The sequence below is a fragment of the Prionailurus viverrinus genome, chromosome C1 (assembly GCF_022837055.1).
Source record: "Prionailurus viverrinus isolate Anna chromosome C1, UM_Priviv_1.0, whole genome shotgun sequence".
NCBI lineage: Eukaryota > Metazoa > Chordata > Mammalia > Carnivora > Felidae > Prionailurus > Prionailurus viverrinus.
Genome location: NC_062568.1, coordinates 181,213,307 through 181,238,452, shown reverse-complemented (window position 1 = coordinate 181,238,452; position 25,146 = coordinate 181,213,307). Strand labels below are relative to the sequence as shown.

General features: G+C 41.1%; 1 protein-coding gene across 8 annotated transcripts in view; it reads left to right on the top strand.

Moving 5' to 3' along the window:
- The window catches only part of CCDC30 (coiled-coil domain containing 30), a 131,594-nt gene extending 107,148 nt beyond the window's left edge, over nucleotides 1-24,446 (top strand). For 7 of the 8 annotated variants that reach the window (XM_047873832.1, XM_047873833.1, XM_047873831.1 and 4 more), the window contains 5 exons: nucleotides 10,846-10,987; nucleotides 14,330-14,466; nucleotides 17,331-17,445; nucleotides 23,661-23,728; nucleotides 24,086-24,446. In XM_047873832.1, coding sequence (XP_047729788.1) covers nucleotides 10,846-10,987; nucleotides 14,330-14,466; nucleotides 17,331-17,445; nucleotides 23,661-23,728; nucleotides 24,086-24,284 — 661 coding nt within the window. In that variant the 3' untranslated portion in view covers nucleotides 24,285-24,446. Of the gene's footprint in view, nucleotides 1-10,845; nucleotides 10,988-14,329; nucleotides 14,467-17,330; nucleotides 17,446-19,399; nucleotides 19,484-23,660; nucleotides 23,729-24,085 lie in introns of those variants that run through there. The other variant, XM_047873834.1, reaches the window with a different exon arrangement.
- Nucleotides 24,447-25,146: the final 700 nt, after the last annotated feature.

The window sequence follows — 25,146 nt, the reverse complement described above, 5'->3', positions numbered from 1 at the left end:
CAATTTTTGCTCCTTTGTCTCCCACATATGGTAACCTACAGTCTGAATGGGCGGTCTATGTTACAGAGTCGTGAGGAATGTTGCGCACGTGCACATAGCCAGGTTGCCTTCCCTTGTCTTGAGGTTTTCACCACATTCCTTAGGGAGGGGCTCTACCACACTTATGCAAACAAGTATGATGGCCACGGAAGAAAGAATGCTCACTGAGAGCTTTTGAATTTGAGAGGGTTTAGGTAGAGAGAAAAGTTAAATACTTTGTACACAAATAAATACTTTATGACATTTCTGTATAGCACAGATATCTTGAGAAAGTTTCCTTAACCTGGAAGAGCAAATGTTAGAGAACCGGCAATACTTCAAAACAAGAGCTGCAAAACGATAACCATCTTTTTCAGTTCATTTAGTCCCATGTTACTAATTCTTCTTCTGTTTCAATGCAACTTTTTAGTTCTGAAAATTCTTACCCATCTTAATATTAATCTTAAAGATGTCAAATGCCTGTATGTATCCTAAAAGTTCTTTGTATAAGTCTCCTTGAAGATGAAACATGTTTTCTTATACGCATCCAGAACAAATAACTATAAATGACAAAATCTCAGAAACGGACATTGGTAACAATCTAATATGAGAGTTCATTAAGATGCAATTGACAGGGGCGCCTGGGTGGCTCAGTTGGTTGAACGTCCGACTTCGGCTCGGGTCATGATCTCATGGTCTCTGAGTTCGAGCACGGAGCCTGTTTCGGATTCTGTGTCTCCCTCTCTCTCTGACCCTTCCCCGTTCATGCTCTGTCTCTCTCTGTCTCAAAAAAATAAATAAACGTTAAAAAAATTTTTTTTTAATTAAAAAAAAGATGCAATTGACAAGGAAATTCGGTTATTTTTGTGACACATAACACTTCAATAATCGGCATAGCCAAATGCCGACCTTATTACCAAAACATATTAAAACATCAGGATTTGCATTTATATTGGAGCATTTACCCATGTATTTACCCATGCACTTACCCGTGCAACACAACCTAAGGTTTACCATGAATGACAGTGTCTTCCAAGTAACTTCACATACCAAAAAAAGGCCTAACTGGTCAAAAAGACTTCATTTACAATTTAAATCTTGGGAAGTTTGTTAAAACCTTAGAAAGTTACAGAGCACAACCTAAACAGGATTACTGCTCATTACAAATTTTATTTATTCATTTAACCAAGGTGGCACTGAGAGATTCCAAAGGCAAATATATAGGGTTATATAGTTGTTAGCAGAACTTAGCTCCTTTCACATTGAGAAGTTTTAACTTGAAGTAATCAAAGACTTGATAAAGAGGAAACCCAAAGCTTTGGTTTTCTCCGGCAGACCAGAGAGAAAAATTTTGCATATTATTTTTTTATCAAGAGCAGATCAACAATCCAAGAAAACTTTCGTGTTTTGAGCAGAGAGAAAAGCAGAATTTTAACCTTATACCAGTGTACTTTTAAAATCCATTCGTTGCAACCTTTGTGCATCCTAACCACACATGAAATTCCTTTCCAGAGATTTTCCTTCACGAACCTTCTACAACTTTCCTTTGCCATCAGATTTTGTTCCAAACCATTTCTCTCCAAACAGCCCTTCTCATTTAGGACAAAATTACTTTCTTTTACCTTCCACAAAAATGTATTTCCATTCCTTATATTCTTCTTACACATTTCCTACATTTTTACATACCGAGTTGTTTCCCTTATTTCCATTAGTCTTAACTACATTCAGCAGAATTTTAACTCTTAGAAACCTTAGTTTCCAGTGAAAACTTAGTAGTAACCGATTGTGAACTGTTACCAGAATTCTTTAGATGGCAAATTTATGAACCACTTAAGCACAAGCATGTTTGCCGACAGACCCAAATAGCCTTAGTTTCTCTGCAATAAGAAGTCAAAGCGCAAACCTAATTAATGTTTTAGCATTCCATTCTATTTGGAAAAGACCTAGATGTCCAATGAATTCTATCCCATTCATTATACAATCAAAACTTTAATGTTTCAGGTTACCAAAGACTTTGAAAGCTGTCTTAACAATTACTGCTGAAAACTTCAAGACAGACAAAATTAACCATTATTTTAAGTCATCTTTTTGCTAACAAATTGCAGAGGTAACCTGAGCTTATTTGACCTTCAGCAAACCCAGATAGAATAAAAAAAAAGTTTTATATTTAATGCTGATAAACAGGTTTATCTCAAACCAGCAAACTTAAATTAGTTTAACTACCAAAAATGTTACCCCTGCATCCACTTAAAAGTCAATCAGTTTGTTCCCCGTCTTTAGTTTTTACCTGGAACATCAGCGGGGAATATGAAGTGGGGAGTCCAAGGGGGTGTCCTTTACTCCTTGACTTAGAGGGTGGGAGGAGGAGCCAATGGTGCCTGAGGCACCAATGATGGTATAGGAACCAGTTGTGCAGGCTGCACCCAAGGTGGTGCAGAAATAGGAGGAGGGGGAGGGGAAGGCTGAAGAGGTGAGGTTCTACCCAGAGGCCTGAAGGCAGATAAAATTCCAGAGGGCAGAGAGAGAGAGAGAGAGAGAGAGGTCTACTTGGTCCTAAAGCCTGTCCACTTGGACAGATGAGCAGGCATCAGGTTTTTTGTTTTGTTTTGTTTTGTTTCCAAAGTGGAAATATGGAGTCCATGTCAGGTAGGAGAAGGCAGACATTTGTTTCCCTGAAACAAATGGAGTCTCGGCAGCTGCTTGGGAATATTCCTTACAGTCCCCGTCCCTAGGTAGACTAACCACAGTTAGTTCCAATTATAGCCATTAACCCAGGAAATGAATGAAGGAGAGGCCCTCACATCTATTAGCAGAACAGAGAGAGAGTCAAGTGTCCCCTTCATTAGGGATGGCCTGGGTTTCCTCCAGCAACTTAGTTCTATCAGGAAGAGGCCTGTTTAGACATCCAGTATGTCAGGAGGGAGTTTACTAACCAAACACATTTAGGCAAATACATTCTGTAAGAGGACTTTTCGTCTGGGTCCTGATTTAGAGCTGTGAATGCCTGGACCTAGGGTACCTCTATCCATTTGCCAGATTTCCTGCAGAAGAGATCTAACAGCTAGATCCTAGTAAGGCCATGCAGTGTTATGGGAGATCAGTCCTTTCCTAAATTTTGCAATGCAAATTGTCTCCACTGGATTGAAAAGGCATCTCAAGGGAGGATCCCTGAGAACTGAAGAGGAGCTCCCATGTTCCTCCTTCCTAGAGAGAGAAGTAGAGAAGGTCCATTACTACGGAGATCCACCACCTCACCACCACCACCACCCCCCCCCCCCCCCCCCCGCCGACTCCCGACTCCCAGTTGGCGTCCCACACGCAGGATGTGTCAGAGGTTCCTGGTGTTAAAGTGACCTGAGGCATCCCTCGAACAAAGTTGCTATGATCACTGACTGACCAGCCAACTAAGGGCCCCTGAAGGAAGGATGCTAGGGTCCCTCCCTCCCTCCCCCGGCTTCTCCATTGCATCCTAGACTACAGATGGGTGCTGACGTATGGACTGAGTTTGCCTTGTCAAAAAGGCTGAGAAGAAACTGCCATTTTTAACCCAAGGAAAATACTGGAAAAGTTTTACAAGGGGGAATTAGCCAATTTTGTAATGTAAGTAGCAGTTAGTAGAAGACGTTGACAGAAAACAGTAAAGATAGAAATCTATCATGATCTAAGCGACTTTCCAACACATATAGGCTTTACAGCCAGCTTCCCTGGGAAATGGTCCCCAGTTGGGTTTTAATTCAATTGAGTACTGGTTTCGGCTGGCTCCTAGTGGGGGTCTCCTGGCCAGAGGCCGCTAGTCCAGAGATTTGGAGGGGAATTACCAATGAGGAGGAAACCTCACACTGGAGTCTTAGGATCGGTGGCCGTCCTGGTGACTTAGGTGGCTGTCCCGTGCCCAAGACAGACAACTTTGTATAAGTACAGGAATGAAGAGAGGGCATCAAGCTTCTGGGTCTTATTACCATTCCCGCCAGGGTACTAACTTTCAGCCAAAAGGCAGGCTTTTTCCTTCCCATAGAGTAGCCACAGCTAGAGGATTGCAACCTAAGCAATCGACATGAAAGTGTTCCAATTCGACCACATTCCTTGAAAAGCCCCTGAAATGAGAGTAAAGGAAGAAAAGAAAAGGTACTCATCAAGTTTGCACCAAGGCTCAGAGTCCAGATGAAAAGACTCAAAGCTCCCATGTAAGGGCACCAAAATGATGGGATTCTTACCACATGTAATCTTTTGTGTCCAACTTCTTTTGCTCAACATATTCTATGATTTTTGATGCTCACGTATAGTCATAAATATTTGTCATTTTATCTTAAAATTTTTTGCTGGCTGTGAGGCTGGTTATTCTTCCATGTTATTTTCCCCTTGCCTTTGGGACAGTGGATCCTGACCCTAGCTGCATGTGCCTGGGCACCAGCATAGATTTAGTTAGATCAGAAGCAGTGGGGATAGGGCTTAGGGATCACTGTTTTTATAAAAGCTTCCTCATGTGATTCTGATGTGCCATCCGGTGTTAAAAAACACAGATTTAGGAAAGAAAATGGAAGGAACTGTCAAAACTCGAAGTTCATTTTTGTTTTCATTCCCCTGATCCCAGTCCTGGCCTTTATGGACCATGCCTAATTTTTCCATGTTTTCCCAACCACTCTTCCAGAGGAACAAATTCCTTGCCTTTTTGAAAGAAAAATAATGGAAAAGTCCATCTGGTTCTACTCGAACATAAACAAAAAGTTGTCCCTAAATTTTAAAACATGAGTATTGTGCTGCCTCATAGATCTAGTAGTTAATAAAACCGAAAATAAACTTAGAAAATGCATGTGCTCTTCAGGCAAGTTGGCCAACAGAGCTTCTGACCAAAGCAGAAAGTGTGCCAAACAGCCAGTCAGCAATGGCAAGGGAAGGCTCCAGCCTCTCACCAGCTGTACTGCGTCAACATACTCTTCAAACCATGCATAACACTACAGGAAGAAGCCTGAGTATCAGGCAGTAGGAACTAGTTAGGTCAACCCTAATCCACTCACTTAATGGAACTTCATTCCACTGTAAAAGATGGGGGCCCTGAAGGTGAGACAGCAGCATGAGGAAATGCTTACAATATAATAAATGAAAAGGGCATAAGATAAAAATTTTAATATAGGTAAGATTTAAGGAAAAGATGCTTATAAAAAGACTAGAAGGAAATACAACCACTATTTTAATACTAATCATATTGGGAGTTGGGTTTTCTTCCCAAATTTTCTATAGCTTATCATCTTACTTTAAAAAATAAATTAATTTCTGGGGCGCCTGAGTGGCTCCAGTGGGTGTCTGACTTCGGCTCAGGTCATAGTCTCACAGTTTATGAGTTCAGGCCCCGCATCAGGCTCTGTGCTGGCAGCTCAGAACCTGGAGCCTGCTTCGGATTCTATATCTCCCTCTCCCTCTGCCCTACCCCTGCTGGTACTCTTTCCCTCTCTCTCTTTCGAAAATAAATAAAACATTAAAAACAATTTTTAATAAAAAAAATTTCTTTTTTTAAATGTTTATTTATTTATTTTGAGAGAGAGAGAGAGAAAAAAAAAAGAGAGAGTAGGGGAGGATCAGAGAGAGAGGGAGAGAATCCCCAACTCCGCTAACAACACAGAGCCCGACCTGGGGCTTGAGCTTTAAGCTCGACACTGACAGTGTGGATCCTTCCCCCTCTCTCTCTCTGCCCCTCCCCTGCACCCGCTCTCTTTTTCAAAAATAATGAACTAAAAAAAAAAAAAAAAAAAGGACATAATTTACAAGGCTGTACGACTCTCTTGGAGTAGCTCTTCCATCACAGTTTGATTAGAATTAGCATCTAGATAAGTCTGTTTTGCTCCTCCCCTCCAGCTGGTTCCTAGTACTTGTATAAAACAAAATATCAAACCCACACATATTTGGTCAATTTATGACAAGGAAGCAAAGAATATACAGTGGGGAAGAGACAGTCTCTTCAATAAACAGTGTTGTGGAAACTGGATGGTTACATGCCAAAGAATGAAGCTGGACCACTCTCTTATACCATACACAAAATTTTACTCAAAAAATGGATTAAAGACTTGAATGTAAGACCTGAAATGTAAGCCTACAGATAACACAATATTCAATGGTGAAATGCTGAAAGCTTTCTCTAGTAGATCAGAAGATATAAACTTTCTGTTTTTAATAAAACAAATAAATCATGGAGATGTAATGTATAGTATGGTGACCAGAGTTAGTATTGTATTGCATCTTTGAAAGCTGCTAAGAGAGTAAATCTTAAAAGCTCTCATCACAAGAAGAAAAGTTTCTAGGGGCGCCTGGGTGGCGCAGTCGGTTAAGCGTCTGACTTCAGCCAGGTCACGATCTCGCGGTCCGTGAGTTCGAGCCCCGCGTCAGGCTCTGGGCTGATGGTTCGGAGCCTGGAGCCTGTTTCTGATTCTGTGTCTCCCTCTCTCTCTGCCCCTCCCCCGTTCATGCTCTGTCTCTCTCTGTCCCAAAAATAAATAAACGTTGAAAAAAAAAAATTAAAAAAAATAAAAAAAAAAGAAGAAAAGTTTCTATATATGGTGACAGATGTTAGACTGTAGTGATCGTTTTGCAATATACACAAGTATCAACTCATTATGTTACACAGCTAAAACTAATATAATGTCAATTATGCCTCAATTTAAAAAATAATGAAATTTAATTTCATTTTTAAAAATTAAAAAATAAATTTCTTACTGGAGAAATCAGCAACATCTGGTTTGCTTGGCTTTGCTGGCATTATAGCATTAGGGTAGAGTGGGAGATCACAGGCTCTAAGGTCAGATTCTTCTTTGTACAAGTAACTTCCTTTTGGGTCAGGAGTCTCAAGAGCACCCTTAGGTTTGTGATTCATTCGGACTCACAGAACTCAGAAAAGCTGTTATACTCATGGTTATGGTATATTACAGTGAAAGAATACAGATTAAAATCAGCAGAGGAGAAAGGCACATAGGATAGAGTCCAGGAGAGACAGTATGCAAGCCTGTTGTCCTCTCCCAGTGGAGTAGAACGGACAGTACATAATCCTACCAACAATGATGTGTGGCAACACGTATGAAGGTTTCCCAACCAGGGAAACTCACCTGAGCCTTGACATCCAGAGATTTTTATCGGGGGTCAGTCTCATCGGCATGGAGTGCCCCAGTGATTACCATTAACTACTCAGTCTCCAGACTCCCAAACCCCCAAGGTCAAACTGACACAGCATGGCCCAGGGCCCTAGGAGAACAAAAATGCACTCACCATAAATCATATTGGGTTTTTTTTTTTTTTTTGAAATGTTTATTTATCCTTGAGAGAGCACAAGCAGGGGAAAGACAGAGAGAGGGGGACAGAGGATCCTAAGTAGGCTCCGTGCTGACAGCATAGAGCCCGATGTGGGGCTCAAACTCATGAACCGCGAGATCATGCATGACCTAAGCCGCAGTCAGATGCTCAACCGACTGATCCACCCGGGTGCCCCGATCGTGTTGTTAACATAAAATATTGGTGTAGTCCAAGGCCACAGGTATACAAAGATGTTATTATCGAGCAGGATATTCCAAGGCCTTAGAGAGCTAGTCAAGGAATGTGAAGGGTTTGGATACCTCAGTTCCACTGAGTAAACTCTACTGCCCAGCCTCCACGTCCTGGTTCATAGAGAAGGAGATTGGCTGCACAGCTTTGCTTTAAAATCAAATGAGAAAAAAATAACAATAAAAATAAATAAATAAATAAATAATAAATAAATAAATAAATAAAATCAAGTGAGGTGTGTGAAAAGCCTGGAGCACAGGTTTTTAGTTAGCTGGTAGTTCCCTTCCGTCAGGGCTTCCCCCAGTTTAAGTATCAGAGGTAAGATCAGACAGTTGACATGTGCAAACTGCTCAGCACCGTAGGCCTGAATGACTGTGCCCTCAAGTGTCTACAGTACCCAGAGTGGATTCCTCATTCCTTAAACACTTTCTGTTTCAGTTAAAAAGGCATTACCCAAATGTCTAGGCATTCAGGGAAATCAGGGGGCTACAGAGACCATTAGAATAGTTTCTTCTTGTTTGGAGTAGTTGTGGTTTTTTGTTTTTTTGTTTTTTAAGCTATCAGGATGTAATTAACCACAAATAAAAATAAAGTGAAACGAAAGAAACCAAAAACTTGACATTGATTTAGACCAAAATTTTCTTTTACATAAATAGAAATCTGGAGGAAAGTGATTGTTGGGGTAGCTTTAGCTGCTCAGTAGTGTCGTGAAGGCCCAGGCTCTTTCCTTCCTTTTGCTCTGCCATGCTTGGTGGGTCAGCACCTTTGTCTTTAGGCTTGTCACATCATGGTTACAAGGTGGTGACTGTAGGGGCAGGTGGCGCAAGCTCAGCAGGAGGCCAGCCAGCGCAGAGAGGGCTGGTTTCTGAAGTTCCTGGAAGTGCCCAGCAAGCATACCTTTGTCACAGGTCCATCCCTGTAACCACACACACACACACACACACACACACACACACACCTGGGACCCACCCACCTTTCTTGAGATCAAGAGCTCTCTGTGGGCACCTAAATGAAATCTGGGTTTTGCCAGCAGGAGCGAAGAAAGGCTCTAGGTACACTTAGCCTGCCACAAGTAGTCTGTTTATGATGAAGTGGAAGTGGGGAGGGATCCCTCCCAAATATGCCCAGGGCTTTCTCTCAAGCTTTAGGTTGCATTAGAATCCCCAGAAGTGTTGCTAAAACACAGATCCACTCCCAGGGTTTACTATTCTGCGGTCCCGGGAGAGAGCCCGAGGCTTTGCACCTTCGAACAAGTTCCCAGGCGATGCGGATGTTGCTGGTCACAACGCAGCTTGGGGAACACTGCTGTAGGCTGAGAAAACCTGGTTTAGGAACGTTAGCTACAGCAGTGCTTCTCAGTGAGCAGTGGTTTGCCTCCCAGGGCAAGGGAACATTTTGCAATGTCTGGAGACATTGGTATGACTGGCATCAAGTGGGTAGAGGCCAAGGATTCTACAAAGCACAGGATAGCCCTCCACAACAAAGACTTATCTGGCACAAGATGCCAATGGGGCAAAGGTCAAGAAACCCTGGTGTGGAGTGATTTTGTGTTATCAGACCTAATAGGTTCAAAGTAAAACTTCTCCTCAATTTTTCATTAGAAGAAGCACTTTCTGAATAACAATGTTCTTACTTGGAAAGCACAGCCATTCTCAAAGAGGTTTGCCTAGTGGTGGCATTGAGGTATTAATCTGTTTTCTTGTTTGCTCGGATTAGGTGTTATAGTAGCTTGAAATGATCATTTAGATTTTTGTTCTTTAAAAAAAACCCAACAGGTTTATTGATATAATTAATACACCGTATAGTTCACCCACTTAAAGTGTACAATTCAATGGCTTTTAGTTGTACATCCATCACCACAATCAATTTTAAAACATTTCACACCCCCAAAAGAAGCCTTTTAGCTGTTGTCCGCCATCCTCAGTTTCTCTCCCCACCCCTAGCCCTGGGCGACAAGGAATCCTCTATTTGCCTGTTCTGGACGTTACCTATAAATGGAATAATATAATATGTGGCCGTTTGTGACTGACTCTTTTCACTCAGCATAATGCTTTCAAGGTTCATCCATAGTGTCACATGGATCAGTACCTCATTACTTTTTGAGGCAGATTCGTGTTCCATTGTACAGATATCCCATATTTTATTTATCCATTCTTCAGGTGATGGTCTTTGGGTTGTTTCTACCTTTTGGCTATTGTGAATGGTGCTAGTATGAATATTCATATACAAGTTTTTGTGTGGACATATGTTTTCACTTCTCTTGGAGAAATACCTAGGAGTGGAATTGCTGGGTCATATGGCTCTATGTTTAACCATTTGAGCCAGGCTTTCTCCAAAGAGGCTGCCATTCCTACCAGCAGTGTTTGAGAGTTCCAATATCTCTACATCTTTGCTAGCACCTGCTATTATCTTTCTTTTTCATTTTAGCCATCCTAGTGGGTGTGAAGTAGTATCTCGTTGTAGCTTTGACTTGCGTTTCCTTAATGGCTAATGACGTTGAACATCTTTTCATGTGCTTATTGGCGTTAAGTTCAACTTATGTCAGAATCAGAGTTCGAGTCTTGAGCAGAAACCTACAGAGAACTGGCCTGCAGAAGTTCAGACTTGGGGCAAGGATCAAGAGCAGACTCAGTTATCAGAGACTGAAGTGGGTTATATCACTGTCCACAGGTATAGCCAAGAACTAGAAACTTAAATTAACAGCTGACTCCATGGAGCAGGATTCAGAATTAGATGTCAGGGGTCAGAAATCAAGGAGTGTTTCCTGAGTTGGGGATGACTAAAGCTGGTGTTATTTAAGAGGTTATCCTTGGTCCATTCCCCTACTTGGGGGCAAGAAGTCCTGCAGGAGTGAGGCAGGACGAATATCCACATCTGGTGGCAGGCCTCGACAGAGCAAAAAGAGGACACCCGAGAGAGGCGCACGCACACGAGGAGGCAACATAAACTTCCACAGTGCTCAGCTGGGCCTCTATTTAAATTTACTTTGGGGGCGCCTGGCTGGCTCAGTCAGTTGAGCGTCCAGCTCTTGATTTCAGCTCAGATCATGATCTCATGGTTTGGATCGAGCCCCGTATTGGGCTCCATGCTGTTAGTGGAGCTTGGGATCTTCTGTCTCTCTGCCCCTCCCCTGTTCACACACACACACACACACACACACACACACACACACACTCTCTCTCTCTCTCTCTCTCTCTCTCTCAAAATAAAGAAACAAACTCAAAAAATAAACTAAAATAAAATAAGAATAAACTAATAAATAAGCAAACAAATAAATAAATAAATAGAAATTTACTTTTACAGAGACTTCAATGAGAAACATCACCACCACAAAGTCAAGCTTGGCCGAGTCAAGAACCTTTTACTTCAGGAAGTAGAGCTGCGAGAAAAGAGAATTGAGCATTTGGAAAATGAAGTCAGAATCCTGCAGCACCAAGTGGAAAAGGTGGGCAGAAGCGAAGAGCTCCCCAAGTTGTCGCTGCTCAACCCATTCGGGAGAGCACGCTTGGGCTGCAATCCACCCGGTGGCCCCTTTGCAGCCCAGGTTTTCACTTCTTTGCACCTTCTTTTGATGTGAGTCATCCTTTAAGACCTGCCAGAAAGGATGTAAGACTCTTGGGGATGTTGAACCGAATCAGACGCTGAAAATAGCCCGCACTTCCAACTCAGGAGCAGTGTCTGGTCTTCTCTGACATACCCTTCCGAACCACACTCAGTAACTCATTCCTACTCCACGTTGCCCTCATCATGCCTTGAACTCCTGTCGGTCTTAAATGGCAGTGAAAATATGTGGCCCCTATTCCTTTAGCAATCCTTGTGGGGTGTCTCCAAGCCTTTTTCTAAATATCCGTGGTTTCTTTATTCCTGTCCCGTTGCCCCTGTGACTTACTGGTAAGCGAGAAGACAATGAGGCAGATGGCACGGTATTGACTGCAGAATGGTCTTGAGATCATCAAACGACACAAATTCAAAATGGAGAGCGGCTGACGAGGCCAGTCATGCTTTCCCTTCTTGAGATTCCCTAGCCCATTTCAGAATTTTGAAAACTCTGTCCTCACTCCTAAAATACTCATAGCTATGCACGTGCCAAGGATTCCAGAAGAATTCATGCAATTTCAGTCATTCCACGGGCTGTTATGGGATGGTGAAGAATTCTAGACTACACACATGAGACATTTTTGGATTATAACAGATGGGTCACCAATGTTGGATTCTTAATTAAAAAAAATCCTCCTGATACTCTACACTATAGTGAGGGAGAAAAATAAGCTGGATTTTGCAGTATCCTTTTATCTGGGCACTACATCGGCAAACTTTCAAAGACTCAGATCTAGGTTAGATTCACAACTAGGAAAGGTATGCAGAAGAAAGGAGCAATCCTGGCTCATGGGCCCACCAGAAATATTCTGCATTATCACTTTCTTGTACTGCCTGCCTTCCACTTCTAGTCTTACGTGACAGAAACAACCCCCCTCCTTTCAGCAGGCATCTTCTCTTTCTCCCTGACTGTACCGGGTTAAATAACGTCCTCCACAAAGTCGTGTCTATCCAGAACCTCAGAGTGGGATCTGATTTGGAAATAAGGTCTTTGCAGGTGGGATTTGTTAAGATGAGGTCATAGTGGATTCGAGTTGGCCCTAAATCAAGGCCCGAAATCCAGTATGTCTGATGGCCCTATGAGAAGAGCAGACACACATAGACACGTGCAGGGGAAGATGGATGATGGATGCAGCTCCATCAGGGAGCACCAGGGAGGGCTTGCCAACACCAGAAACTGAGAGAGAGGCGTGGAGCCCCCAGAAGGAACTAACTCCCCCAACACCCCAATTTTAGACGTATGGCCTCCAGGAATGTGAGAAAATCAGTTCCTCTTGTTTTAAGCCATCCAGTTTGTGGTTCTTTGCTACAGCAGTCCTGGAAACCTGACATATCTACCCAGAGAGTGGCAGGTCTCCAGGAAGTACACTGGAGGAGGCAAGTAAGCAGAGGCTAAGGAAGAGCAGTTGACCCTTTTCTCACTGCCCTTGAAGGGGGGCTGTGGACTCTGGCCTTAAACAGACTTGGATGCAAAATCTAGCCCTGCCACTTAATAGTTCTGTGACCTTGCACAAGCCTCTGGGTATCCTTTCCTCATCTGTAAAATGGCATTGCTAGTACCCATCTCACAAGGCTTTTTGTGCAGTTAAAATATGAAATGCCCGTACCTGACACATACAACTTTCCATAGATGTTACTTTCTTCTCTTTTGTGTGTAAGCTCTCCTAGAAACATGTTAACTGGTAGATGCACAGTTCACAAGAGAAATTGTTAATGGAGTAGGAAATACTTAGCCTAGAGAAGACTGATGTGAGATCTTCTAATGCCACAGTGGTACAAACCTGGAGGTCCTGACTTTACTTAGTTTAGCGTCTGTGGATCAGAGCCATGAGCATAAAAAAGCTGGGCTCCCTTTCCAAGCACCAAATGTCCAGAAAGTAGTGCCACTTTTTTGGGCTTTGTTCCTTCAGCCTTCTCTTTATAGGGTGAGCCAACTGAGTCTCCTGACTATTGTAAATGTCCAAACCAGAGTTCTCCAAATATTTTATCCTTTTATTAGAGAATGTGTCCTGATTTTCTGGCTACAAAAAAAAAAAAAATAGGGTATTTCCAAAGGGCAGGGTGTCAGTAGCCTTCTCCCTCCAGTTTCCTTTCTAATCCAGTTGTAACTGTGGAGTATTATCTGTGGGATGGCTTCTTCTCAATCCTTACCAAAAATGTATTTAAATAAGAGTAGGCAAGATTACTGTTAGACATTGAAGGGTCCTGGATGCAGGACTTTAAAACCTGGAGTGGTTTGTTTCAGAACATAATGTAATATCCTTTCCTATAATTCTTAAATAATAGATGGAGTCTTTTCTGAATGATCTATATTAGTGTCTTTCTTAAAAGTAAGAAAGTTGCCCCTCTTAACTCCATGATTCTCACCTGCCAGCAGCTCAATATTCTTCTCCTACCCCAACTCACTCCCGCCATCAGCACGTGGGAACAAACACAGAAGGGTGAGGGCACTTAACACGGACAGTCATTAGTGACGTGAGGAGGGCAATTCTACACTTTTGAGCTTCTAGAGTCCTCCCCAACAGTGACATTTATTAATATCTACTGACTCTTTCAGTATAAGAAGTTTAGTATTGTTTTCACAAGACACCCTCCTTTCTCACTTTAGCTATAGCTTCACTAGCTGTTGCTTTCAGGGAAAATTGTTGGTAGAAAATGAAACATGGTGTTAAGATGGAAGTCTCTTCTGCATGATCACTATACGGATATTCTCAGTAGCCAGCTTACCTGCTTGATTTGCCAAGCCAACTGAGATCCTGACACTGGTTGCCAAGTGAGGGGACTAAATGCCCATCTTCTTGCCTTTGCCTTAAGAAGACTATCACCACAGTGCAGATGGAGATGTATTATATGAAAAAATGTCAAACTGGAGCTTCAGGGAATTCAGTTGTATTTGTTAGTGATTTGATACCTATGGTATTAGAATAAATATGAGAAGCTTGGGAACTTATTGAAGTTGAGGTCTCAGATATTTTTAAATGTTAACCCAGAAGAATGATTAATTACTCAAAAAAAAATACATGACAAAAAAATAACCAAAATAAACAGAAGAACTCTCTAGCTGACAATGTCAGCAAACAGGTGAAAAACAGACCAGGGGGCAGGAGAGGAAAAGTCAACAGGGGAAATTTGCTGTCAACTTTGTAATTCTTTCTCCTGCTGTGGTAACAAGGGGCTTTATTATCTCTAGGAGAAGGCATTCCAGGACAAGATCATTGCTCAAAATGATATACTGCTCCTAGAGAAAAGGAACCTTCTGGAAAAACTCACAGAGAAAGAAGAATTAATCAAGAGCAATAAAGGGGTAACATCTTCAGTCCAGAACAAGTAGGTGCAGTCCTGACTGAGGAGCCAATGAACTCTATAAAGGTGTTCCTCCCTCCACAAAGAGATTGCTCCAGAGACTATCCCTTGAGTTTGCAGCCTATCCCATAACTGTTGCTCTGCTGTCTGCTGTTTCCAGTAGTTTATGCAAAAGCTGTGAAATTAAAGAGAAAAAGATCACGGAGGAGGCGGCTCGGCCATTTAAATTTTTTTTTTTTAATGTTTATTTATTTTTGAGACAGAGACAGAGCATGAACGGGGGAGGCTCAGAGAGAGAGGGAGACACAGAATCCGAAGCAGGCTCCAGGCTCTGAGCTGTCAGCACAGAGCCCGACGCGGGGCTCGAACTCACAGACCGCGAGATCATGACCTGAGCTGAAGTCGGATGCTTAACCGACTGAGCCACCCAGGCACCCCGGGTTGGCCATTTAGATGGGCTCTCTCACATAGGCATTGCCTGACTGAGGGCCTAGCTATGCTTATTCTGGCCTGTCACTTTGTGTTTTGACACTCATTTGTATCATTTGATACCTATGGAATCAAGAGAGATCGAGAGAGGAACAGGCTCATACTAGTGACTTAAATTCATTAAACCCATAGGATACCCAATGTATTAACTTGTAATGAGAAGTATCCACAGCAAAGATAAATTCACATATTAGCCAGTCCAAGCCCTCTCTCCTCTATAGGAAACTTCAATTATAATCAAAGTTTTCTTGGAGCACAGAATTAGGGCAAAGAGAGTGGGTTGAACTTAACAGATAGTGTCACCAATAATAACTGTAATGAGGGCACCGGGGTGGCTCAGTCCTTAAGCGTCTGACTTTGGCTCAGGGCATGATCTCACAGTTCATGAGTTTGAGTCCCACACTGGGTGAACTTGAGCCCTGCTGCGGGTAAAACACAAGCCCTGGGTAAGCCCCGCTTCCCTCCACCCCCCACCTCTCTCTCTGCCCCCTTGCTCACTTGTGCACTCTCTCTCTCTCAAAAACAAAACAAAACAAAACAAAACAAAACAAAACAAAACTATAATGATTAACATTTTTCAAGCACTCACTATGTGCTTGGCACTGTTCTAAACTCTCTCTCTCACCAATCCTCACACTAATCCCAGGAGGGAGACACTGGGATTAGACTTATTTCATGGGTGAGAAAGCTAAGGTCCAGAGAGGCTCAGGAACTCAGACAGCCTAGTCACTGACAGAGCAGTGTGTGAACCCCAGTAGCTTGGCCCTAGAGCCCACAGCACCACAGTCTGTGGGGAGATCTGTTCAGCAGATTGGAACTCTCCTTTCTGCTGTTGGGGGCACCTGCTTCTCTGGGCAGACCTGGAGAGTCTCTGATTATCTTTTACTATCTATGTCTCCCCTTTTATGTACTCTAAATAATCCATGGCTCTTCTCAATCTACATCATTGATTTTGACATTCCCAATGCAACTGACTTGTTAGCTGTGCCTTAATATTAATGATATTTCCATATTGTCCTCCTGAAGGCACACTCTGGCCATCTGGATTGGATTTGTATGTTTTCCTTAGAGTAAGTTTCTTCTACAGGATGCTGTTTTCTTTTACAGATGAGAAAAACTGAGGCTCAGATTTGGTTTTTGTCAAGGGTCACACAGCAAGCAAATGGTAGAACCAGAACTCAAACACAAAACACAAAAAAAATCTCTGATCAAAACTATGTTTTGATCATGTGTCCCAAATAAACCATGGTCCTGGAAAATGAGCCTGGTATAGTGATTATACCAGGGCTTATATAACTTCTATAACTCGGGCTTAGAAGTCTGAAAGATCTGGATTGCATCTCAGCTCTCCGATTTTCTGGTTTTATGTTGCTTTTCTCTGAGCTTCAGTTTCCTCATATGTAAGATAGGCTCCATAACGACATCAATTTCATGGAGTTGTAAGGATGAATAAAATGAGCCAATACAGGGGCGCCTAGGTGGCTCAGTCGGTTAAGCGTCTGACTTCGGCTCAGGTCATGATCTCATGGTTCGTGGTTTCAAGCCCCACTTCGGGCTCTGTGCTGACAACTCAGAGCCTGGAGCCTGCTTCTGATTCTGTGTCTCCCTCTCTCTGCCCTTCCCCTGCTCATACTCTGTCTCTCTCTCTCTCTCTCTCAAAAATAAATTAAAAAAAAAAACATAAAAAAATTTAAAATAAAAAAAAATGAGCCAATATATGAACATTTTTAAGTGTCTACTCTGTGGGTAGGTTATAGTGCCTAAGCACATGATAAGTACTTGGTAAATGGTTGCTGCTGCTGCTACCACTACTGCAGCTGTTACTACTACTACTACTACCACTACTACCACCACTACTGCTGCTACTGCTACTACTACCACTACTACTGCTACTGTTATTAGTGCTACTGCTACTACTACTGCTGCTACTATTACTATTCCTGTTGCTGCTGCTGCTACTACAAAAGTAGAGGATGACTGTATGAGATCAGAACCAGATGCAGTCTGTGTAGCTACAATATTTGAAGGGATGCAGAGTCTCTTGTTTCAGTCCCACCCCTGAATAGGATCGTATCCTTTGTTAAGTTTCTCTGTTGCATACGGCATGTCTCTGTTCTCAATTTGTATTTAATGACTAGGTATAGGCCAGAAGCTTATTAATTTCGACTTCATCTTGGAACATGGTAGGAATTATTCTGCCAAAGTTGGTTCCAAAATCTGGGCAGTGGGCTAAGACCCAGAGCTAGTGGGAAGTGAGGACACAGTTTTGAGTTTTTAGTAATTAATAAATACTATGCATTATTATTATTTATAATAATACTATATTATTAGTTAGAAAGTAATAAATTGGTAAAAATACAGAAATTTTTAGTTATTCCTCTGATTTATCCCATTCTTAGAGTACTTCTCCTGGACAAAGAAAATAAGCATTTGCAGGAAACCAGTCTCTGGCTCAAACACCAGGTTGGCTTCTTAGAGAGTATCATAAGGAGCATCCAGATTCGCAGAGAAGAGGTAAGCTGGGTGCTGCTGTGAGGGCCTTCATATGAATCCTGGTTGCTAAAACTATTGTGTTCTCTCTTCCCTTCATCTTCCTGTAGCTGTAGGCTGTACTTGGCCTCATGGTGGACTATGGCAAAGAGGCCCATGGGCTGCACCAGGGCAGCACACCCTGAGACTACTCTTGGCCAGCTTTGCTCTTCTTTGGGTCAGCTTTTATTAAATACTCTCATCCTATGTGATCCCAAAGCAATTTGTGCATGCTTCATAGCTTCTTCCTTAACACTGTATCATCATTGCCTATTTTGCTTCTCTATCTCATCCACTTAGCAGTGAGACCCTGGAGGGCAAGGATTGTATCTCGTATGTCATTGTATCTATAGGCAGGTGCTCCATAAACATTTCAGAGTGAATGAATATTAAATATTTTCACAGATATGCCTCATTCTCAACAACCCTGTTTGCCATGGATTGTTTTAGCCCTGTCTGAGAAATGAGCAAATCTGAGACTCCTAGTGGTAAATGAAGCTAGTCTGGTCTGGCAAGGAGTCAAGCCTAAGGAGAACATCAGAGTCAGAGAAAGAAAGAGAGTCAGAGTCCAAGAAATTATGTTACAAAAATCCAAACAGACAAGTGGCCAAGTCCAGGCAGATGTGGCAAAGAGTATAAGTTCAGAGAAGGTCCAGAGTCTAGCTGGTGAATGTGTCAGCAAGAGGGACTTCAAGGAGCAGAGTTGCATTCTGAATCCAGGAGAGAGGCTGCTTTCTTTCTCCCCTGGCTTATATCACCTCCTAGATGTTTCATCCCAGGATACTTTGTGTAGCTCCTGCCTGTTGGGTACTATTGCTATGGGCATAAGACCCACATCTGGTTTGCTCTAGGAAAGGTGATTATTTCCAAGCTATATGAGTTGTGTTGTAGATTTTTTTTTCAAAAGCAGAACTTCCAGAGGCGCTTCCAGATTTCAGCTCAGGTCACGATCCCAGGGTTGTGGGATTGAGCCCCGTGTCAGGCACTGCATTGAGTGTGGAGCTTGCTTAAGATTCTCTCTCTCTCCCTCTGCCCCCTCCCCTGCTCACGCTGTTTCTCTCTCTCTCTCAAATAAAACAGGACAAAAAAAACTATTTTTTTAAAAAAGGAGAACTTCCAGATTATATGGCTTAATTTCCAGTAGTTTATGTTTTTGCTTGAGCTACAACTATGCTCAACTGTCTAGACATTCATGGGTGCCTGGCTGGCTCAATCAGAAGGGCATGTGACTGTTGATCTCAGGGTCGTGAGTTTGAGCCCCACGTTGGGTATAGAGATTACTTAAATTACATCAATTCCAGGAACTATGCTATGTCCTAGGAATATGAAGATAGACCCTGTTTCCAGAGGTCTTTAGTCTAGTAGAGAAGGGCAGAGACATACATGAATAAGCACTATAGTATTATATAGGTGGTGAGTTGGAGCCTTAATGGAGTATATACTAGAACAATAGCTTTGATATCCACAATAGTATCCTCAAACAAAATAAATGTGAAATGAGTCAGGATTACACTACATCGAGCTCAATGTTTCACATGTGACAAAAGTACCAACTTATAGCATCTTCATATCTGTTAAACAACCCCAAAATTGTTTTTAAATTTAGAATCTTAAGGATCTTCCAATTCAGCCCCCTCATTTTATACAGGAGGGAGAGAAAACTCAACGAGGTTAAATGATATGCCTGAGTCACACAGCAACTGCTGACATTTCTCATATCTCTTGATTCTCGGTAATTGAGTATCATGCTAAAAACAGACCAGCATATAGATCCTGAGATCAGATATATCCTAGATCTCTTCCTTCCTTGCAATACCTCAGAAGCTAAAGTGGTGAGAACTTGACCTTTGGTGAGTGCTTACTATGTGCCTGTTATTGCACTAAGCATTTTATGTATATTATCTCATTTAATCTACAACATAGATTCCCATTTTCACAGCTGAGGAAAACTGAGCTCTAGAGAGGTGAAGTGACATCATTGCCCAGGGCACATAACTAAGAAGTAGAAGAGCACGGACTGAAAACAACTCTCTTCGGTACTTTGTTCTTTGTTCTTAGCTGCTATCTCATTATACCCTAAGTCTACTGTTTCCCTTTCAAGGGTATTGGGGTAACTAGGGACCTAGCCTTGTAAGAGACCATATTGCTTCCTGCATTGTAATTCCATCTTTCTTCTCTTCTGGATTATAAGTATACTCCATGAGAGCAGGATCTATGTCCATCATGTTACCCTCTGCATCCCAAGCACTTAGCACTTGAGTTACAGCAACAACTTAATGCAGTCTTTCCTCCTAATCTGTCCTGCCCATGCCTCTAGACTAATCTTCATGAAGGACTACCTGCTTTCATAGTACTTCATCTCATAGAGTTTCAGAGACTTCCTTTGTCTATAAGACAAAGTTCATTCCTTCAGCAAATATTTATTAGACATATATAGGCATTATAATCCAATATAGAATATGGGCCTCATTCTGTTCCCTATATGGTCTAGATATGATGATGTATGAGATACAGTGTCTGCCCTCACAGAACTCAGCCCTAGTGAGAGTGACACCAGATAGCTGGCAACTACCATACGTTGTGGCAAGTTCTATAATAGCAGTAGGCCCAGAATGCTGTGAAAGCAGAAAGAGCGATAACTAAACCTCTCTGGGGTACTTAGGGAAGGCTTCCAGAGTTGTTGATGTCTAAGCCAGGAGAACTGAAGCCACGTAGGAAATACCTTTCTGACATCAAACAAGCCTGATCAAATGAAACCAATCTATTTATGGTCTCCCCCAAAGCTCTGAGGTTTCCTCCCTCTGGATCTTGTATTTCCCTTACTTGGAAAGACACATCCTACTTTCCTTCTTCCATCTTCCTGGCTTTTGTGTTTTGAAGTCCTACTGTTCCATTAATCTATAGCCAAAGTATATTTACAAAATACACTCTGAGCATATGACTCAAAACGATGCAATGGCTTCCCACAGTCTTCACAATAAAACCCAAATTTTCCAGTGCAGTGTTTGTATCCTCCATGACCTTGCCTCTGTCATTCTTATCCATCTCATCGCATCTCATCCCTGGTTGGTTCCTCTCTCCACTCTGGGCTCCACATTGTCTGTGTCCCTGAATTCTATGGCATCAGCTTCAGGCTCTTCCAGGAAATCCCTCTCCCTCCACTGCCTTCTCCCACGCCTTTCTTCCCTCAGATTTTCTCTTGGCTTGTTCCAACTGTCTCTCAGAATGCAACCTAAATAGCTTCTTTTCCATAGAGCTTTTTCTGAATCTTCCCCTCCCAAAATCTTATCCTCCCCTCCCAAAATCTGGCTTTGTGCCCTTGATAGGTTTTCTCATTGCACCTTATGTGCCAAATCCCAGCTTAGCATTTTACTAGCTGTGTGAAAAAGGGAAACCTTGTTCACCTTCTAGTTCCCTCATCTGGGAAATGAAGGAATGACACTCAAAGGTGACTGTTCCACATAAAAATCTGCATATGAATATTTATAGCAGCATTATTCATAATAGCCAAGAGGTATAAACAAGCCAAATGTCCATCAACTGATGAATGGACACATAAAATGTGGTATATCCACACAACAGAATATCATTCAGCCATAAAAAGGAATGGCGTATTGATCCATCTTATAACACAGATGAGCTTTAAAGATATTATGTGAAATGAAAACAGCTGGTCACCAGAATAGGCAAATCTATAAACATAGAAGTAGACGAGTAGTTGCCTAGGGCTGAGGCATTGAGGGATAAGGGGGTATAGTTAAAGGGTATTAGGTTTATATTGGGAGCGATGAAAATGTTCTAAAATTGATTGTAATCATGGTTGTACAACCCTGTGAATATACTAAAAACAATTGAATTATGTATTTTAAATGAGTGAATTATATAGTGTGTGAATTATATCTTCATAAAGCTATTGTAAGAATGAATGAATGAATGAATTTCAGAGATGGCAACTGGGGATAAAGTAGGATAATTAGAATAATGTACATAAATTACCCAATGTAATAGTTGGCAAATAGATGGCCTTCAATAAATATAGCTTCTTTCTCCCAGTACACATATATTCACCTGCTTCAAAATATATTGAATATTTACTGAGTTCCTCCCATTGTTAGGTATGTTCACGTTAATTTTCACAACCCTGGAAGATTAGGTATTGTTATTCTCTCATTTTAGATGTAGGAAACAAAACTCAGAGAGGTGACAAGACATATCAGAGTCTAATTAGTAGAGCCAGAATTCAAGCCTGGTCCTCTCAGTCTAGTAAAATTTCTTTTCTTTTTTTTAACATTTATTCTTTTTTTTTTTTTTTTTTTGAGAGACAGAGAGAGACAGAGCATGAGTAGGGGAGGGGCAGAGAGAGAGGGAGACACAGAATCCAAAGCCGGCTCCAGGCTCTGAGCTGTCAGCACAGAGCCCTACACGGGGCTCGAACTCACAGACTGTGAGATCATGACCTGAGCTGAAGTTGGACACTTAACTGACTGAGCCACCCAGGCGCCCCTAGTAAAATTTCTAATGCATTATAAATTTCTCTGAATGCTAGTTTTTTCCTCCTTATAAAAGCTTCTCATTTATTTCAACACAACTAAGAATTTCTTACAGGAACTAGTTGGCGTGCATCAAAGGTTAAACAGAGGTCCAAGTTTAGGGGAATCAATAAGCCTCCATAACTGTATGTAAAATTTGGTCTGTGTTGATTGGTTCCTGTGAGAAAGGGTATTTGGTTTGTTTGTTTTTAATTTTTTTTAATGTTTATTTATTTTTGAGAGAGACAGAGACAGAATACGAGTGGGTTAGGGGCAGAGAGAGAGGGAGACACAGAATCCGAAGCAGGCTCCAGGCTCTGAGCTGTCAGAACAGAGCCCAACACGGGGCTCGAACTCACGAGCTGTGAGATCATGACCTGAGCTGAAGTCGGATGCCCAACCGACCAAGCCACCCAGACGCCCCAAGGGTATTTGGTTTTTAAAGTCATAGGATTTACCAAAACATAGATACTTTTTATCCATGATTTAAAGGGACATAAAATGTTTACCAGAGTATTAATTAAAAACTTACCTGAAAGTAGAATGGACTGATTATATCAGCCAATATAAAGTAATTCGTGTATAAAAATAGATATAAAAAGCTGGCTTACAATGAAAGCGCTAATACAAAAGTATAAGATTTATAATTGCCAAATATTCTTCAGGTATTTAGGGATTACATTTTCTTCAGTTTTTTCGAGATGTAATTGACATATAACATTCATTGTATAAGTTAAAAGTATCCGGCATAATGATTTGATATATGTATACAATGCAAAATGATTATCGAATTAAGATTAGTTAACATCTATCACCTCACATAGTTTTTTTCCCTTGTGATGAGAACTTTTATAAGATCTACTCTTTCAGCAACTTTCAAATATACAGTACACTATTGTTGACTATAGTCTTCATGTTGTACATTACATCCCCAGAATTGATCTTATAACTGGAAGTTTGTACATTTTGAGCATCTTCACCTAATTCCTCCAACCACTACACCCCCACCTCTGGCAACCACAAATCTGATCTCTGCTTCTAGGAATTTGGTTTTTGGTTTTTTTTTAGATTGTACATATATGTAAGATCATGAAGTATTTGTCTTTCTCTAATTAACTTATTTTACTTAGCATAATGCTCTCAAGGTCCATCCATGTCTTTGCAATTGGCAAGATTTCCTTCTTTTTTCATGGTTGAATAACATTCCGTGTGTGTGTGTGTGTGTGTGTGTGTGTGTGTGTGTGTGTGTGGTGTGTGTGTCACATTTGCTTTACCCATTTATCTGTCCATGGTGTTGTAAATAATACTGCTACAAACCTGGGGAGGGTGAAGATATCTTCAGACAGTGATTTCATTTTCTCCAGCTATCCAGAAGTAGAATTGCTGGATCATATGGTATTTCTATTTTTAATTTTTTGAGGAAACCCCATAGTGTTTTCCATAGTGGCTGCACCAATGTACATGCCTGCCAACTATGCACAACTATCCTTTTCTCCACAACCTCACCAGCATTTGTTTTCTCTTGTCTTTTTTATGATGGCCATCCTAACAGGTATGTAGTGAGGGGATTAAATCTTTAACCAAAAATGTATATAAAGTATAAGTTTTAGGATAGTATGGCCAATGGCTTATTATTATAATTTTAAATATTCATCCTTTCTTTTCTTTTAGGGGACAAAAATTAGTAACATCCCTGAATTTGAAGTATTTTATAAAATCTTGCCCCTTCCAAACTCCAGGTTAGTAAAGCCAAGACAATCCACTGCATGCTTGAGACTCATGTCTGCCTAACTCATCCTGAGTTGCTTGTTGTCTTGAAGAAACATAGCATTTGGGGGTAATTTGGTTTTATATTTAGTATTTGAATCCTTTTCCAATTCCTTTTCTCTTTCCACTTTTTCACTCCTACACCTGACAGAATCTTGACTTAAGGTAGAAAGTAATCATAAACATAAGTTTACGCTAAATGTTATTTGGTTTCCTTTGTGCTTGACAGTTGTAAAAACTGAAATCCTATTGATGCCTTATCCCCATACCCCCAAAGTGCTACCAGGACATCCTGTTTTCACAAAGTTCTCACATATGGCCATTCTTAGTTTTTCAGGAACAGGTTTGGTAGAGTCAGATGGAAGTCTTCAAGGGATTGAAGAAAATAAGTCAGAAGAAGCAATGCCAAACCCCAAGTCCTCCAAGTCTCTTTCATGTTCACAGAATTCTAAAGCTGGATATGTAAATGTGCCTTTTCTTAAAGAGACACATTGCATCGTAGAAGAAGACCAGAAGTCAGAACTATAAAATCATTGGTGGCTAAACTAGGCTGATCAAAGCTGCTAACTTAAAGCTTGGGCATGAAGGTGGAACATGACGTGGAGAACAGTTACCACAGATCCTCATGGGACATCAACCAGGAGCCTTCAGAATTGCTGATAAATTCATTAAACCAGTTGTAAAAATGGATTTCTCAAGTTTGCTTGATATCCTCAAATATCCTTGTATTGATCAATAATAGTGATTAGTTCAATGGTTTAATTAGGTTTCTGTTTAGCAGAGCATACATAGGCTAATTCAGCACTTTTTTACTATTATGGGTATTATTCATTTTTTAAAAGTTAAAAACAATGTAATTATATTAACGCAAATACTTTAAAAAGAAAAAGATATCTCCTATAATCCTGCATTCTCAACACAACTATTTTCATTTATTCCTTTTGGTTATTCAAATGCATATATTTTAAATGGTTGTAATATTGTATGTTCATTTTCATGGTCTGATTTTTAGTTTAATATAATACATTTTCCTGTATTTCAACAGTCTTCATAACTATTCTTTCAATAGCCACACGATATCCTATCATGTTGATGTTCCATAAATTCTGTTGTTTGCATTTTAGTTGTTTCTACTTTCTCACTATTTGAGATTATGTTGTGGTGAAAGTGTTTGTGAATGTAGCTCTTTTTTTCTATTGAGTTACTCCAGAAAAGATGAGCATAATTGGGTCAGCAGATACAAATGTTATATAGTTTTGGTATATCACTTATCTCATTGCTTTAAAAAAAAGTTGTGTCAACATAATGTTTCTATAGTCAACCTCCAAGCTTCAATTTCTTGATGCATAAAATGAGAACAATAGTCATTCCTGTCCCATAGAGTTGTGAG